This window comes from Magallana gigas, chromosome 4 (genome assembly GCF_963853765.1).
Source record: "Magallana gigas chromosome 4, xbMagGiga1.1, whole genome shotgun sequence".
Classification (NCBI taxonomy): domain Eukaryota; kingdom Metazoa; phylum Mollusca; class Bivalvia; order Ostreida; family Ostreidae; genus Magallana; species Magallana gigas.
Genome location: NC_088856.1, coordinates 31,201,340 through 31,219,728, shown reverse-complemented (window position 1 = coordinate 31,219,728; position 18,389 = coordinate 31,201,340). Strand labels below are relative to the sequence as shown.

General features: G+C 34.5%; 2 protein-coding genes across 4 annotated transcripts; both read right to left on the bottom strand.

Moving 5' to 3' along the window:
• Positions 1 to 3,786: 3,786 nt before the first annotated feature.
• Positions 3,787 to 7,637, bottom strand: LOC105339682 (caveolin-1). Its single transcript, XM_066082065.1, has 3 exons — positions 7,500 to 7,637; positions 4,726 to 4,810; positions 3,787 to 4,387 (listed from the first exon to the last, which is right to left on the bottom strand). The coding sequence occupies exons 2-3, from the start codon at positions 4,783 to 4,785 to the stop codon at positions 4,058 to 4,060; spliced, it is 390 nt and encodes a 129-aa protein (XP_065938137.1). The 5' UTR covers positions 4,786 to 4,810; positions 7,500 to 7,637; the 3' UTR covers positions 3,787 to 4,057.
• Positions 7,638 to 11,032: 3,395 nt separating this feature from the next.
• LOC136274667 (uncharacterized) lies at positions 11,033 to 13,094 on the bottom strand. 3 transcript variants are annotated; one of them, XM_066082054.1, is made up of 3 exons: positions 12,772 to 13,094; positions 12,237 to 12,542; positions 11,033 to 12,138 (listed from the first exon to the last, which is right to left on the bottom strand). In XM_066082054.1, exons 2-3 carry the CDS (start codon positions 12,296 to 12,298, stop codon positions 11,037 to 11,039), a joined length of 1,164 nt encoding a protein of 387 aa, XP_065938126.1. In that variant the 5' UTR covers positions 12,299 to 12,542; positions 12,772 to 13,094; the 3' UTR covers positions 11,033 to 11,036. The 3 variants fall into 3 exon arrangements, with proteins under 3 accessions (XP_065938126.1, XP_065938128.1, XP_065938127.1); XM_066082056.1 differs by having other exon boundaries at positions 11,033 to 12,088; XM_066082055.1 differs by having other exon boundaries at positions 12,242 to 12,542.
• Between the last annotated feature and the right edge of the window lie 5,295 nt (positions 13,095 to 18,389).

Sequence of the window (18,389 nt, the reverse complement as noted above, 5' to 3'; positions counted from 1 at the left end):
TAAGACCTATATCTATATTTTGTCAATTTTTCCTATTCTGTATTTTGACATTTCCTAGATCTCATATTGTACTATTATTACATTTCTGTACATAATCCGGTCATTGAAGAATAAAAAAGGTATAGCTATACCAAATATATATTTCAACTTACATTTTGAACATCACCCCCCCCCCCAAAAAAAAACCCCTCCCCCACAAAATGAATATAATTATACCAACTACGTTTAATTGTGTTCAGTCATAACTTATTGTACAATTCTGCATGCAGTGATGAGAAGAAATAATATCGGTCAGATATTGTTAAAAAGAGAGGAAAAAAATCAATAGGCATCATTGAACAGCTATAAAAACATCACCAATACTTTGTGATGTAGGTCTATCATCAATGAATAATAAGTCTTTTCCTTTTTTCTATTGATTTTCTGGCATGATGTCAGCTACATTGGAACGTATCATTTTTTTTTTTGAGTGGCGTGAGGTGGGGGTATCATTTTCACCGTACTAATCTTATCTTCCTTTACTCTCTGTTTTTACATGTACTTTATTTTCTGCACAGCTCATGTCTATATACCAATTTGATATTAAAAAATTGATTCAAAGAATACAAATTTGTTACAAATGAATTTTATTGAATAATTTAAAACCAGTGAACTAAAAATCTTTCACCATTCTGATCTCGAGCTCCGTAAATCTTTTTTTAGCTGCAGGTCTGTAGCTCCCGGTCTGAAAAAAAAAATAGGATGGACGTCGCAGTTCATTTTCAGACTTGCGTCTATAAATCTCAAAAACTTTACAGATCTAAACAGTACAGTCAGCATCTGGCCTGTGATTGATATTCCGTTGACCGACTCTCTCTCTCTCTCTCTCTCTCTCTCTCTCTCTCTCTCTCTCTCTCTCTCTCTCTCTCCACCCGAAGTAAAATTGATTCAGATTCAGCCATATAAAAGAAATAAAAATTACGGATAGAAAACCAATAATATTAATTGTTGCTGCTTTTATTCACAGATATTTTGTAAAATCACGCAAGTTAGTGTATAATTGACTCGAGTTTATTAAATGACTATTGATCGTGAGATATAATTAACACACAGCATCCGGCATCTTGTAGAGTCACCATGCACACGAAGAATTAATGTGAGAAGTACAGTATTCAATCCTTTCAATTCCCGGGTTCTTCAGTAACCTATTTATTGTAAACTTGTAAAATCAGTCAGCAAATGTATGTAATCAGTCTTGTATGTAATCTGTCCGTAAATGTATGTAATTATTCCGTCAGTGTATATTATCAGTCCTAAATGTATGTAATTATTCCGTCAGTGTATGTTATCAGTCCTAAATGTATGTAATCATTACGTAAAAGTTTGTTATCGGTGTGTTCATTATGTAATCAGTCCTAAATATAATATAAACACAAACAGAAATATATGTAATAATTTCAATGATCATTCCGTAAAGGTAATATGTAATCATTCCGTTGAAGTAACTTTGTAATCATACCTTTAATGTATGTAATCGGCCCTTAAATGCAACTATGGAAACAATCCGTAACAAATGTAAACTATGTAAACCAATGTATGTAATCGGTCCTAAAATGTAAGACTGCATACAATCCGACGTAACAAATGTAAACTATGTAAACAAATGTATGTAATCGGTCCGTTATCAGATAGGCTACTACAACACGCATCGTTATCATTCAGTGGTGTCTGAAATAAATTGGCTCTAGACCTGAGATTTGTATAAAAAATTGCTTTATTATATAGAAATCAGTAAAAAAAAAAATGTGATGTTTGATTGGAGAGCAGTCGTCGCTATAATTGCGTTGATAGTGTACCTGTGTTAGCTCCTACAGCATGAACAAAATATTTGCAACATACCGATATTTAAGTTTAATTTGAATGTTTACATATTCATTTTCAAATCTAAACAAACATATCACGGATTTAACCATAAAAACATCAAGGGTGGAGGATTATAATATGCTTTATAATTTCTTAACTTACCATATCATATTAATCAATGCTATTAGAAATGTAATGCAAATCGCGATCAGATATTAAGTGGGTATACATATGTTTCTTCAAAACCTACCAGTAGGTGTATACATCAACTTTCACTTTCACTATTACTTTCAGTACTTGACTAACTGCGACCAGGAATGCGAGCAGGATATGTGAGGAGTCGGAAGTACTTTGATGCTAAAATATTTTAAAACATGCAAATCTGACAAGATATTTGCTACGGTACATGTATAGCACGCCGATTCAACAACCGGTTTTTTTTTTATCATTAAGCTACTATAAGGCTTAGCTTTATTTGATAAACACGTTTTATCAATCATAATTGTATCCTAACGCATGACGCAACGTTAACGCACGTTTGAATTAACTTTATCAAGAAATAATCATTTTTGTGATTTAAGAAATGAAGATAATAATTTTTCTATTGATCGACATATCAAAGAAAAAATTGACCGGAAAACTTCATCAATGCGCGTAGCGCATTGATGAAAAAGTTTTCCGGTCAATTTTTTCTTTGATACGTCGATCAATAGAAAAATTATTATCTTCATTTCTTATCATTTAATAAAACATTTTCAAATAAAAAAATGTGAAGTGTCATTGATCAAAAATGTAAATAATGTAAATGAAGCGGCGCGTATGAATACAAAACAACAACAGCAACAATATTCAAAATGGATGCGTCTTCAGCTGATGCAGAGCTATTGAACTGAATTTAATGGATTAAACACAAATAGTGAGTTAAAATCTGAACTGGCTGAATTGAAAACGAAAGGAAAATACATGCGGTAGCTTGTGATATTATTCACTGTGCAGAAAAACTCGTAATAAAACTAGTTTTCATGTGAGATCGCTGGAATATGCAACTGGACATAACCATCCAAGGAAAGGCGATCGTGGACGAAAATAGCTGATATGTCGACAAAGAATAGTATGTATAAGCGACTTTTGTAAACGGTGTGGTAACTAGATAGCCAGTGATGTACTTAAATGGTGTATCTGCCGCTTGGAATGCGCCGAAGGAGTTGATACCTTCTCATAGCTTTTCTTTAGGACGCTTATTCTGAAGACCGATCATGTACGTGTGTAAATTTAAAAATTATCGTTACCAAATTTGAACAGCAGTGTTTCCGTGAAAGTTTATAGGCGTATATGTTCGTTATAATATTCATGGAAAAGGAACAGCCAGCCTCGCTGTAAATGTTGATTGATCTCAAGCAGACGAAATCGTGAGAAGACGCTTTAATTTTCCATTTCGTGAATCAAATAATGTGTTTTGTTTATTTTTGAAGGTTAAACTTTCTGGTTTTTATATTCACAAGGTTGCATTTTGTTTGCTGACAATAAAACAAACACAACTTTACATTTTGTTGACAGTGTTTATCTTGGAAATTCCCGTTCTATAAATAGCTTTAGATCAGAACAGTTGATAAAAGTAGATCCGGCGAAAAATTTTATTGATGCAGGTATCAAAGAAATTTTTCGACCAATCAGAAGCGCCGATATCTCATCAAACGAATAAATATTAAATGATTCAAATTTCTTTATTCAAATCCTGTGTTATACTGTAAAAAATCTCAACACTGATTTTTTAGTTTCACATTTCTTGAATTAAATGTCCATTGATAGGGTTTTATTTTAACAACAAAAAAAATGATGGGCAAAATAAAATGCTTTAATTGGGTATCATATATTCAATTTTCTTATTCACCCTAGTTATAAATAATAAGATGACATTGAATTTTTATAAATAATAAAATGACATTGAATTTTTTATTTATTGTGAAAATGAAATAAATCGATTGTAAAATAAAATGTCGATTTACGACGTTTTATATAAATACTTTTATCTTACAATATTTATCATTCAGTGAGTAATCTGAGCAATATAACGGTTATTATAAATTGATAACAAAAATATGAAAATAATAAATAAGATTTAAATAAAAAAATCAATATTCGGAAAAGTTATATCACATATCTGTTAAACATTCCAAAAACCAAAGTTTCTTCTTGCAGCCACGACTCTTTCTCGTTAAGTGCGCTTAAAGTGGTGAAAGATCCCACCAAAAGCTTCACACACCGGGGTCATACAGCAGTTGATACACATGGAATACAGGCGCTGACAGACCGAACAGTTGATCTCCAAAACCTTGAACATGGGAGTGATGTACCAGACGTGCCAGAAAGCGATGTATGCGAACTCGCAACCCCACTGCGCAGCTATGCAACATCCGCAACACAGCGTCATCAGCTTGTAGCATAGGCCCTTGCAGCACTCGAAACAGGCGCGCGACAACTTCCAAACACAGTCGATACTGTGCGCCCCGTCCGGTTCACCGATGACGTCATTGAAAAGCAGCGTCTGCAAAAGGTGAAATTCTGTTGCTGAATGATTTTATACCCGATATCATATTGGCGTCAAAAAATATGAAGTTTAAACAAGAAAGTGGTTTAATGCTTTAAAAATTCATGTGATGTATTACATTCATGTAACGTACGTATTTTCTTTTGAAACAGCAAAAGTTCTTTCCAAAACGATCGAATTAATTTACATTCTATTAACTTGAAATTGATCGATTTTATGAAGTTATATTTAATTCTAAACTTTTAAGCCCAAATTTTAAAGAATTGACTACACGTATAGTAGTTCAAAGGTTGCATATCATCTAAAACGCAGCCAACGAAGAGAAAAGGACTTACCCCAAGATGACTGTTCAAGTTGTTCGGGTCCCGGTTAGTCATATCCATATTCTCTGCCATCTTTCTCTACAACCCTAATATTTCCCTGAGAAAAAATAAGTCTTATTCTTAAGATCTGAAAAGGAAATCTGGCAGTATTTCTAAACAAATTGTATTGAATTCTGTTTGTGTTCGTTTCCAAGCAGAACTCGGGGAATTTCCAACCTCTTAATAGAATATTCACAAAAAAGCACCCGAGCCGCAAGAGAAAATTCTTTGAACTCGGGAGAATAAAAAAAAAGCAACCTAGGATTGATTTTTTTTTTTATCAATGATTGTGTTTTTCAAATTGTACCTAGAAACTGTTGCCAAAACAAAACGTGTCCATGAAATCCACCATGGCATCTTGGTACAACATTACCGAGGGCTGTTGATGTATACATAGACATATATGTATAGACATATTAAACTGATGTATAGTTTTACAGACTGTCAATGAATAATTAACGTTGTACATAACGGCAAAGTTTGTCTTAATAAAGAATAAAATTGCTGCACACATTTTTAAATATAGGAATTATGTAAATGCAAGGATGATTTATGACAGACGATTATTTGTGACGGTGTAGAGTACTGGATACCCAACATGACAGCCGTATAACCAGCAAATCAGATTTTCGATAACTAGACGATTAAACCGTGGAATGGGGTTGCGAACACTTGTCCTTTGAATATTGATTAATTCCGTCATTGGATTGTAACCAACATCTAGCCACAAAACTCAGTGACAGTTTTTACATTCCTTAAATTGGTGGCTTTTTAGCAGCTGATTAATAATTAACTAGGGCAGACAGGCGAAACACATTAAATTGATACTGGTCCGAAGAATATACATCTATGTGCATAGTATTATACCGTATTTTTGTATAAAGAGTAACTTACAATGAAAACAAGATGATTACTAGTATATAGTTATAACCACATTACTAGTACTTATAAAACTGTAAAAAAAAAAAAAAAAAAAATAAAGAAAACAGTGTTAAAGGGGCATGGTCACGATTTTGGTCAAATTTTATTTTCCTGTTTTTATTATTGACAATGCTTTTTGAATACATTTCTATTGATCAAGTATATTTGGGTGGCCGTTGATGAGTTTTAAGCGAGATACAGGGCTCACAATTCTTCGTCATGTAAACAAGGCTCGTGCCCTGTTTTTGTTTACATAGGTTCAATATCCCAGTAAAAAATCTTTTTCAAGATGATTTGTCAAAATTCTTATTCATTTTAAACATGAATAAACAGTTCCTAACCATTAATACATTCATTTTACGTCTAAAACTTGAATTTTCACTTCAACATTCAAAATGTAAACAAAAGCTTTGTTTACATAGCGAGGAAGTGTAAGCTCTAAAAAGTATAACTTGCTCATAACTCAACAACTGTCACTCAAATTTGGGTTGCCTATTAAAAATGCCTTACTGAAGCATTATAAACATTAAAATCGAAAAAATAATTTTTGACAAAATTCGTGACCATGCCCCTTTAAGGCTTAGGTGCTTCTAGTCTTAATCAGTTTATAAAAAACACTTCCATTTATTACTATACTTGTCAACAAGATCTGCATATCGGGGTAACTGTAAAATGCGAAACAAAATAGAAACGAAAGGAAATGGAATCAACCGAAACGTATCGAATTGTACCGAAACGAATTCGAAACGAAATTAAATCGAAACCTACCGAAACAAAGCAAAATCAAATCAAATGGAAACGAATCGAAACCTTCCGAAACAAATCAAATCAAATGGAAACGAATCGAAACCTATTGAAACGTAACGAAAACTACAGAAACGGAAAAAAAATTGAAATAAAATAGAGCACAATGAAATCGAAATAGAACTAATATGATAAATAATTAAGATTTAAAATATATAATATAGTGTATATTTTATACGTAATAAGTCTCTATTGAAACACAGTGAAAGATAAAGATTTTGCGCCTTTCTAAACGTGCGTGTTTGTAAGTGTGGATTACACTTATATATTAAAAAAGTTATTACTCATTTTAGTGCAAACCTATTATTAATACTTTGCCTTGATATAAAACTTAAGTTATCACTTTCGGGTTCTTCTCAATACAATCATTTGTATGTGTATTTGGAAACGCAGAATTAAATTTTAAGACCTATCCAACACCAAACTATATCAGATCACGCTTTTCATAAACAGTAAATTAAAAGTGGAGAATAATTAAGCAATTTTTGAAGAGATATGATAAATTTTTAAAAAATCAAATACAAAATAAATTCAAACCATAATCGAAATTGAAATTTAATTTTAATAAAACCATTTGAGTTTGCTAATAAAATACCAATAGAAAGGCTTTGTGATTAGACTTTCAGATGACGAGCAATTGCATAATTTTACATTTCTCTCTTACTTAGATATTCTGCCTGATGCAGGCAGATAAATGTAGCCAACCACACACAGCACGTTAAAAGTCATATGGTTTAATATTTCATTGTGTGGTAAACATTACCGTCGTACAAAATATTCAATATTAAATTTTGGTTAAATCTACAACAAACAGAAATAATTTACAAAATATGAATATGTAAAACCATTACTTCATATCTTTGAAAATATGTGTAAATTACATATACTTTAAAGACCATAATGGCTTGCCATACTTTTAAGAATGTTTGATTTGGTTAATAAATTTCCATCTGTAATTATACTTCAAAAATACGATTCAATACTGACAAATAAAAGCAATTACTGCTATGTAAAGGACTTACATAGTGGTTTGAGGCACGCATTAAACAGGTTGGAAACGGATTTCCAAATGTGTGGCCGCACTGGCCAGTAAGGCTGACGGGAAGTGAGCTTGACCAGAACTAAATAGTTAACTTGTACCATATTATATGTTTATATTGAACTCAGAATAGTTAGCTTGTACAAAAAATGTTTATCCCAAACTGAAAATTAGTTAGCTTGTACAAAAAATACTTCTCATGATTTTCAAAATTGAACCATTATAATAGACAATACAATAAATGTAAATGAATAATTGCTATTGGCCCCATTCTTTAATTTAAAAGCATCAAATTTCAATATTTCTTCTACTCAAACATCGACTCCAATGGAGAGCAACTTTGCTTTCACCTCCTCCCTTATACATGATAACGTTTCTTTAGAAATAACTAGCATGTTTATCATTTTTATAGTCTTGGTATTTTTGCTTTAAACGAATGTTTTAAATAAGCTTGTTGCCACTTTTTCTTTTCTTCTACCAAATAAACGTACATCCGCTCGCAATATTTTGGGTTTTTCCTGGTCTCGATTGTATTTTAATTGATTGAGGGCTAAAAATAACAGTAAGACACAAAAATCGGAGAATACTACGCATATTTTAAAATCCATATTTTGAATTTGCTCGCGCATACTTGCAGTATGCAGGTGATTTACATCAATTTGGTACAAATATATTTATATACACATATACTTAAATTTTACATTTACATCTACCGAGAATGATTCCGTCGTTTTCTTAGTGAAGCCTCGTGAAATAGTTGCTGTCAAGGATGGGGTTGGGAATAAATGTCCGAATAGTCAGTAAATAGGTATTAAATTATACTGAAAAATACGTGATTTGTCGGCGATGTAGATTTTCTTGAGGTAAACAAATTAGAGTTATCATACTTTGAATTCAACATAGAGACTCGAATTAAACCACAGGTGTTCTGAGTTCATAAACAAGGGGAAATGAATAATTTCAATCACCATGGGCAGCTATAAAACAAAGAAGCTTTATTATAAATAATAAGAATAGTATGTTTATTCATTTTAATTTTACATACAAATGAAGTAAATATTCCCAGAGGTATGATAAAATTGTATACCTTGATTTGAAAAACATTCTGATAGTTTTGTTTCGGTAGATTTTGTTTTCATTTGATTAATTTTCGTTTCGTTTTGTAATGATTTCGTTTCCATTTTGTTTCGTTTCGGTAAATTTCGTTTCGTTTCTATTTCGTTTTAGCATTGTACATACAGGTACTCCTGCATCTCGCTGCAATTGCAAGTTACCTATTTCGACCGGAAGTGACTAATTGTAACAATGTGCTTTTTTTTCAAATTATAAATTGACGGTCTTTAGAAATGCAATGACTATAGTCTGTCCCAAGTTATTGCTTCCATCGCTTTTTGGTGATTTTTAATAAAATTACACATACCTGTGAACGAAATACAGTTGAAATCGTTAAAAGGGAATATATCCAAGATATTTTCATTGAACAATTATCCCTTTCCACTCAGAAAAATTAACAGGAACGAAAACAGATTCCTTACGGAGATTTATAATGGGGAATGTTTACATCTTTTCTCCATTCGGAATACACTCGGAATACATCGCGCAATTTTTTAACGTTATCATCCGGGCTTAATAATGGCTGTTGCAATGCAAAATCTCCGTAGACTTTCAATTTCGGGATGTGTATTGAAACCTGAAGCGGTAGAGGGGGCGTTTCAAAACAGATAATCTGGACATTTTTTATATTAGTGGATGAACGTAGTTTGAGCACAAAGGTATTTACTATTAGTGAAATATCATGCAAAAAGTGGTGGAAGCAAAAACTCGGGACAGAGTATAGTAATTATTTGTTGAGTTCAATTTTAGTTTAATTTTATTGATAAATCTGATAAACAAATCATATCTGGTATTTAATCTACCATGTCAAATGTAAAATGTTCAATAATAATTCTAAACATCATTTTATTCAAAAAGTGGCTGCAATACGGAACTTTCGAGATACCCCGGAACGGCGGTTTCCGGTCGACTTTTATACACTTCGATCACGTGATATTGCGGAATTGTAGGGCAAATTGTTTACATCGCAACAAAATGGCACTTCGTTACGTCTAGCAGACGAAACGATGCGTAGTCCTAAAAAGAGGAAGAGCGCGGACAATCCTAGTCATTACTGGTGTTCTGTGCCAGGTTGTGCATCGGATGGAAGAAAGAAGGCCAATTTAGACGTTTATCCGTGGATGCAAGGTGTCCAGTTTCATCCGTATCCAGGACCAAAGCGTCAACCTAAATTACGACGGCAATGGCTTCAACAAGTTTTTCGAGACGAAAACTATTCTCCTAAACGATACCACTCGGTCTGTTCTCTACATTTTGTAGATGGTTGTCCCACTGAAAACAACCCTGTACCAACATTGTTTCCTCGAAACAATTTTAAAAATCCGAAAAATGTCAGAAAATCAACTTCTATATTGCAAAACGTCAAAGTGCAGAGAGTTCTACATTCACAGATTCTGTGTCAGTCAGTCAGAATTCTCATTCAACAGAACGAATTGCGGTAAATATAACTTGTTTGAATTTCATAGATGTGTTAATTCGTAAAAAAAAAATTGTGGACTAGAATTATCATAGACTGTACCGAGATATTCATTCAAAAGCCAAGGACACCTACTGCTCAAAGCCAAACCTACAGCAATTACAAGGGACATAATACATTTAAAAGCCTTGTTGGAATAACACCCACAGGTGCATTCTCTTTTGTGTCTGAATTGTGGGGTGGCAATGTGTCTGACAGGTACATTACAGCCAATAGTGGTTTCCTGGATTTGATAACTGCTGGAGATGAGGTGATGGCAGATCGTGGTTTCATCATCAGAGATTACCTACTGGAACGAAGGGCTATAAGTTGGTCATTCCACCATTTACACATAAATGTAAGTGGGGAAAAGGAAAGCGATTGAATTCTGGTGAGATTCAGCGGACAAGACAGATAGCTAAATTACGAATTCATGTGGAACGTGCTATACAACGTTTAAAATCATATAAACTTTTATCTGGGATTCTACCAATCAATTTAAAGCCAATATTGCAAACCAGATTCTTGTTGTTGCTGCCTTTCTATGCAATTTGTCAAAACCGCTTGTAAAAAATTAACATGTTCAATGCTAAATTAATATTTGTCAATTTGTTCTGTTGATTGTTTGTGTTACATGGAAGAGACTTATATCATTGTTATTTTACATCTTTTGTGTTACTGTTGTTGAAGTGATTTAGCAATATACCATGTATACCAAATATATATTATCATTTCAAAACTGTTTATATATATTTTTTTCTATTTACAAAAAAAGTCAACAACAGGCTGTTATCAGAGTGTGGTTTAATATTGCTATATGTTGTCATAAGATAGCATAGGACATGTCAGAAACATCACAAAACAATGAAGAAAAAATCATATGCTGTGTTGCCTCAAATCAAAATCTTAAGACTGGTATATAATACATAACAGACTACAAAAAAACTTGTTCTAGATTTTAGCAAGCAGTGCAGGGTGAACATGTTTATCAAAAAAGCTGCTGCACTTGTTCACAATATCATTAAAAAAACATTCATCATAATAAATCCTATCACTTATAAATCCCATGTCTGTGTAAAACACAAAGTCACACCATCTAGCTGTACATACCCCAAGCTGTCCTTGAATTTGAACATACCATGGAGAATCTACCCTGAGCTTGACAACATCATTAGTGTCTCTGTATAAATGATAATTAGGGTCACTAGCAACATCATATGGTGTCTCATTTCTGTGTGAATATGAACATTTTACCTCCACCAAACCTTTCCCACAACATTTGCAATACAAATATGCATCTGGTGATGCACCTAAAAATGGATGATCTACAGATATATTTAAACCACAATGTTTCATTTTGGCATTCACATGGTCATGAGAATACATGTCAAAAAACAATTGTTTAGCGATAATTTCATTCTGCCTTCCATACATTATTGCATTGGTGTTTAAAGCATTAGATTTATCATTAAGTATTTCACGAGTGATATAATTATCATGACTCTTCCCTCTAAAGTGACATACTTTTGAAAACAATGAAGATGTAATCCTACCATATCTGTACTTAAACCACAGTTTATTTTCAGTCTGACCACAGGTCATCTGCTCAACGTCCTGGACAACATCAGAATTGAACACATTTTTCAGATAGTCAATCAATGGCTCGCCACTCTGACTTGTATGAGTTACAGCATCTATCATGTCAGGAGGGTTTTCTTGGAGATCTTCGTCCTCATCTGAAGAAGGGTCCAGAGTCTGTAAGAGAAGAGCACCTGTACCTTGACACATCCTAAACAGCTCTTTCTCAACTTCTCTGTTACTCTCAGTGGTAAGTGTAGGGCACGGTTGATAGTCCGCCTTGCTGGGCATCTCCGGGACTGTCCTGTGTGAGGTGCAAATTTCGTTCACACGACAAGGCTTGCTCTCCCTCCGGGGCTTATCCCACTCACACTGCACATCAGTCCCAATCTCTGTATGCCTGTCTTTATGGCGATCGCTAAAAGCTGCAAGTGCAAATGCAAGGGCTGTGCAGTGCTTGCAGGAACCATCATCACTACAAAGACAAAATGTAGAATGTTATTATTGTCTGACTCTCCCATTATAATTATGGAATCAATATTGATAGTTAATAAAGCACACTGCTAGACTTACACAACACAGGAGCAGCCACCAGATAGGATACGGCCATCGGATTTCACTAGGAGCCATGTCATATAGGGGTCTTCTGATTGACGGGTTTCTGGGGTGGTGCTGCAACGAATATAAGTGTAATCCGAGTCGATAGGAAACACTCGAACACTGTCGATATGGCTGTTCTGATATAACAGATAACCCTTATCTGTTCTATAGGAATGGAGCCGATGTTGATCCCAACCAATATTGATGAGATATACAAAAACATCTGCAGTATATATCAGGCATCAGCTTTAAATCTCCACTCCAGTCAGATGATTTTACCTGTAAGATAAAATATTCCAAATAAGATACAGTGTTTTGGATAATCTCATTAAATAAATTATTACATTATACCGAATATAGGATGATGATTGTGACAAATCAAATAAAGTACGTTGACATCTCTCTCTCTCTCCCTCTCTCCTAGTTAAGCATATAATATATCTGGTTAAATTAATATCTATTAATTTATTTCATAGAAATAACAATGCATTTTGAAATAAAAGTGTACCTCGCTAACGCTTGGTAAAGTCCGGTCTCCGACAGTTCTACGACGAATGTCCATGTTTATGTAATCATCATCTGTGTCTTGATCCTCTAAGTTGATTTCCCTAGCCAATTCACAAAGTCTTATCAAGTGAGATTTTCTGTAAATCGATGTTGTAATACCTTTTTTACTTAAGTAGTGTTTTAAAGCCGGTACTTGATACACATGGAAGTCTTCCATGTTTTCTGTTTATACGTTGCTCAGGAATGCGGAAGTGAACTATGCCCTACAATTACGTAAGTGGAGCGATAAAACTCGGAGCGGATCCGTAACTCGAAAGTTCCGTATTGAAATTGATTTAAACGGAGCCCCGTCAAAAATGCGGTTTTGGTCACTAGTCCGGAGTATGGTTTTTATTATGATAAAATTTACTTTTTTATTTAAGTTGGTATATAGGACATCTGTCAATATTAATATGGATTAAAGTACATTATACAGTTGTAATTAGAATACTTTCGCCGGTTTAGCATTTTAAAATTTTACAATATTTAACCAGAATATAGCTTTTGAAAGTATTTGGAGGGGTAAAAAATGTAAAACCCCAGCGGGATTCGAACTCATGACATACAGATTCGTAGTAAACCCTCAAACCCACTGCACTATGTTGTTAGGTGACCAATATTGGGAAAGAAACGACTATATATATATAAATATATATACCCTTGATTTAATTGTAAGTTTTTTTCAAATTCGATAAACAAAACATCACAACATGAAGGTGTCCCATACCACCTAAAATGTGTATTTACACGAGAATGTGACGTGTCGTTGGCTTACAGTCACCTCTAATACATGTATAGTCCTTCGAGGGATATTTTGCAAGTCCTCCAACAGCGCTCTCCCAAGTTCTTGCGGATTCTGGGGCTAAGGCTGGCGACTGCGCAGACGACGTCTACTCAGCTTGTCCATGCCAAAAAATGCTTGAGCAGATTGAAGTCTACGGACGCAACGGGCCAATCAATTGCAAGGCCGTTGAAGAAAAGTTTATGTCAACCTTGCCGTATACGCGCACGCATTGTTGCGTGGACCCTGAGGTCCACGCATAAAATATATAAGCGAGGTTAAACCGGATGCTATGGGAAAAATTCAGCCTGCGCATGAGCTAGCCTGGTTCCTGTGCGTAATGGGTAGCTCAGGGAACGAGGCAATCACACATTTATCTGACTCGGGATCGGGATTACATGCCATATGCACACATAAGTTCAAAGGCGCTGTAATTGTAAAGTCGTCGGTAAACAGTACAGAAACAAATTATCCCTTTTAAAGAAATGATCGGCTTGTGATATGAACTGTCAGTATTATGAAATAAGATAATGTTATGCCGAATCTACAACATGCAATGCAGCATCAACTAACATATTTGCAATGTTTTGTTGTTTTCCGAATACACATGTAGGTTAACTTTACTTTTATAGTAGGCGAGGCTAGAGTACTTCCCAATTAATTTTTTAAGCATTTAAGTATGATTGAATAATTATGTCACTGTATAAAAGTTTAAATCTAAAAAAAAAATGCATCAAAATATAATATTAACTTACACAAAGCTGTCACTCCATAGTTAACAAAGTAGTGAAAATCGTAATGTGTGTGTGAAAATACTGTAAACCTACTATTATTCGCGACGACTTTATTTCGCAATTTACTTCTGATAAATTGGTTTGCTACGACTAATGTTCGCAACCAAGCCTTCTCCATACTAGTGTTACTATAACAAACATACGACAACGAATGGTTCGCTGCGAGAAATATTCGCGACAACGAGGCCCTCGCGGAAATTTTTCGCAAGCGAATAATTAAAAGTTAGTTTACAGTAGTAGAATTCGCCGAATGCCTGATACTATACATGCAAACTTCATTAATAGATATATCATAATTATCTTAGAAGTGTGAACCCTTTAAATATTCTGAGATAAAATGTCAGGGCTATACATAATACGTAATGAGTGGTTAAAAGCAGGGGGCTAGAGTGGGTGGAATTTCTAATAATCTTAAGGCTTTCACGTTTTCGTTGGAAACACATGCAAATGGTCCACGTATTGTAGTCATTTTTTAAAGGACAGCAACTTGTCCTATGGAAAAATAAACCCATTGCTTTATCCATGTTGTTACGTACAATTATGTTGCTGAAACGGGAATAATTTTATTTACTTACCTACCTTCTAGCATTGAAGGTTCCATTCAAAAAGAAAATTGTGGTTAATAGCACCAAGACCATGACTCCACCCCAACCAAAACCTGTCGCTTTTAATTAAGGACAGAATTATTGTTTACATAACGTCAGTTCAAACGACAGTAAACTCAACATCTGCCGTATGCTAACAGTAAATCTTGACTCAACAGAAAACACGTCTGTCAAATACTGACTCAGAGGTTGATTTAGTTTCCCTGTCTCACTGCAATCTGTAACGTTTGTGCTGCGAATTAAGTTATTCTTACTGGCAGTCGAATAAAAATAAATTTAGACGTTTATTGATTTTCGCGTTCTTCTTAATTCATTGTTTTGACTGCATGATAATCAAAAAGTGCAAAGCGCCGTATTTGAGCAAAACTTGAATTTCTCTGAAAGCATTATATGGATTCAACTGAGATCGACTGAAGCCGATTTATATTTTTTTGTAGCTTGGAAATCACATAAATTTACCCTGTATGAAGGACATTGATATATTTGACTTTCAATTTAGGGGTGTTTTTTTTTTAAAATCCAACTGAAGTATATGTGAGTCAATACATCATACATTGGTTTCAACATTTATATATGTACGTTTCACAAAATCAAAGTACATGTATAAGTGAAGAGAACTAGATGGAAAAGATGCCTGTCCACCTTTAATAAGAAATTATACTGTCTCAAAATTAATTCGACGAAGGCGTCATTTCAAATATCAAATTGAGCCATCTCAGTTGATGTTATACCCAGCCCCCTTTGCAACACAATTACTTTTCTTTCATATTCTATAAACACTATAGGTGACTTAGAGAGCCAGGATTTCAGTATTTTTAGTGCATAACAATTTTCAGTATGACAACAAGAGGCCCAGGGGCCACGTCGCTCACCTGAGCAACAATTGCCTTACTTCTGATCAAATTAGCATTACAGTATCAAAATATCTTGACAACTGAGTACAGTAGATCTTGCTAAAAAAAAAATTGAATAATCTGCCAATTTTTATCCACCTCTTATTTTTTGGTAAATACCAAGCCCCTTTTGTTGTTGTACCTCTAAGATTTTTTTCTTTTCTTATATACCTCCCCCCCCCCATTTCGTGGCCCCACTATTCTCTAGGGAATCATGGTTTCATCAAACTTAAATCTACCTTTAATCTCATAACCCGTGCTTTCACACTAAGTACTGAGTTTTGGACCAAAAAAACTTTCCCAGAATATTTTTAAAGATTTTCTCTATATATTCCTATGTTAAAATTCAAACCGCCATCACGGTCCCGCCCTACCACTAGGGACTGTGATTTTGCAAACTTGAATTTACACTACCCGAGGATGCCTCTTCACAAGTTCAAGCTTTTCTGGCCAAATAGTCTTTAAAAAGAAGATTTTGAAAGATTTTCTCTATATATTCCTACGTAAAATTTCCACCCCCATTGTGGCCTCACCCTACCCCTGGACTATTATTTAAACAAACTTGAATTTATATGATCTGGGGATGCCTCCACTCAAATTTTGGCTTTCCTGGCCTAATACTTTTGAGAAGAAGACTTTCAAAGATTTTCTCTATATATAAAAATGTATCCCCCATTGTGGCCTACCCCCAGGGACCATGATTTGAACAAACTTGAATCCACATTATCTGAGGATGGTTACACGCCAATTTGAGATTTCTTTGCCAAATAGTTATTAAAAGAATTTTTTTAAAAGATTTTCTCTATATACTCTTATGTAAAAATTGATCCCCCAATTGTGGCCCCAACCTACCCCCGGGGACTATGATTTAAAGAAACGTAAATCTACACTGACTTAGGATGCTTCCATTTTAATTTGAGCTTATCTGGCCTAATAGATTTTGAGAATAAGATTTTTAAAGAGTTTCTCTATTATTAATATATATTCCTATGTAAAACTTGATCCCCCAATTGTGGCCCCACCCTACCCCCGGGTATCATGATTTGAACAGACTTAAATCTACACTTCCTGAGCATGCTTCCAATTTAATTTGAGCTTTTCTGGCCAAATAATTTTTGAGAAGAAGATTCTTAAAGATTTTCTCTATATATTCCTATGTAAAACTTGATCCCCCAATTGTGGCCCCAACCTACCCCCGGGGACCATGATTTGAACAATATTGAATCTACACTACCTGAGGATGCTTCCACTCAAAGTTGAGCTTTCCTGGCCTAATAGTTTTCGAGAAGAAGATTTTTAAAGATTTTTTCTATATATTCCTATGTAAAACTTGATCCCCCAATTGTGGCCCCATCCTACCCCCGGGGACCATGATTTGAACAAACTTAAATCTACACTTCCTGAGCATGCTTCCAATTTAAATTGAGCTTTTCTGGCCTAATAGTTTTTGAGAAGAAGATTCTTAAAGATTTTCTCTATATATTCCTATGTAAAACTTGATCCCCCAATTGTGGCCCCACCCTACCCCCGGGGACCATGATTTGAACAATATGGAATCTACACTTCCTGAGGATGCCTCCATTTAAATTTGAGCTTTTCTGGCCTAATAGTTTTTGAGAAGAAGATTTTTAAAGATTTTCTCCATATATTCCTATGTACAACTTGATCACCCAATTGTGGCCCCACCCTACCCCCGGGAACCATGATTTGTACAAACTTGAATCTACACTACCTGAGGATGCTCCCATTTTAATTAGAGCTTTTCTGGCCTAATAGTTTTTGAGAAGAAGATTTTTAAAGATGTTCTCTATATATTCATATGTAAAACTTGATCCCCCTCTCGTGGCCCCTCCCTACCCCCGGGGACCATGATTTAAACAAACGTGAATTTACACTACCTGAGGATGCCTCCACACAAGTTTAAGCTCTTCTGGCTGAATAGTTTTTGAGAATAAGATTTTTGAAAAATATCAACAAATTTTTCATAATTCTCAATTATCTCCCCCTTTAAAAAGGGCGTGGCACTTCATTTGAACAAACTTGAATCCCCTTTATTCTAGTGGTGCTTTGTGCCAAATTTGGTTGAAATCTGTCCAGTGGTTCTTGAGAAGAAGATGAAAATATGAAAAGTTAACAACGACGACGACAACGACAGACAACGGACAAATTGTGATCAGAAAAGCTCAATTGAGCCTTTGGCTCAGGTGAGCTAAAAATGAATTATTTTGTCAATATCACGACATACAAACGTGCGGTGTATATAAAGTTTCACTGAAAAAATGATGTACACGTAAAACGGGTACGTTGCACTATAAGCGCAGGGGTTTGGGGGAGGGGTGTGGCTAACCCCCCCCCCCACCCCCATCCCCCCACACAATCCTACCCATTTAATTTTCAAAGCAAACTATTTACAAATAGAAAAAACGCTGAAAAAACTTGTTTGAGAGTTTTAAAAATTATATAAGTGGAATTTGACAAAAAGGAAAAAATTTAAAGTAATACGAAGA

Coding starts and splice junctions, on each gene's coding strand:
- LOC105339682 (XM_066082065.1), bottom strand. CDS start 4,785: ATGGCAGAGAATATGGATATGACTAACCGGGACCCGAACAACTTGAAC. Junction 4,388..4,725: donor ACTTGAACAGTCATCTTGGG/GTAAGTCCTTTT, acceptor CACCTTTTGCAG/ACGCTGCTTTTCAATGACGT.
- LOC136274667 (XM_066082054.1), bottom strand. CDS start 12,298: ATGACATGGCTCCTAGTGAAATCCGATGGCCGTATCCTATCTGGTGGC. Junction 12,139..12,236: donor GGTGGCTGCTCCTGTGTTGT/GTAAGTCTAGCA, acceptor TTGTCTTTGTAG/TGATGATGGTTCCTGCAAGC.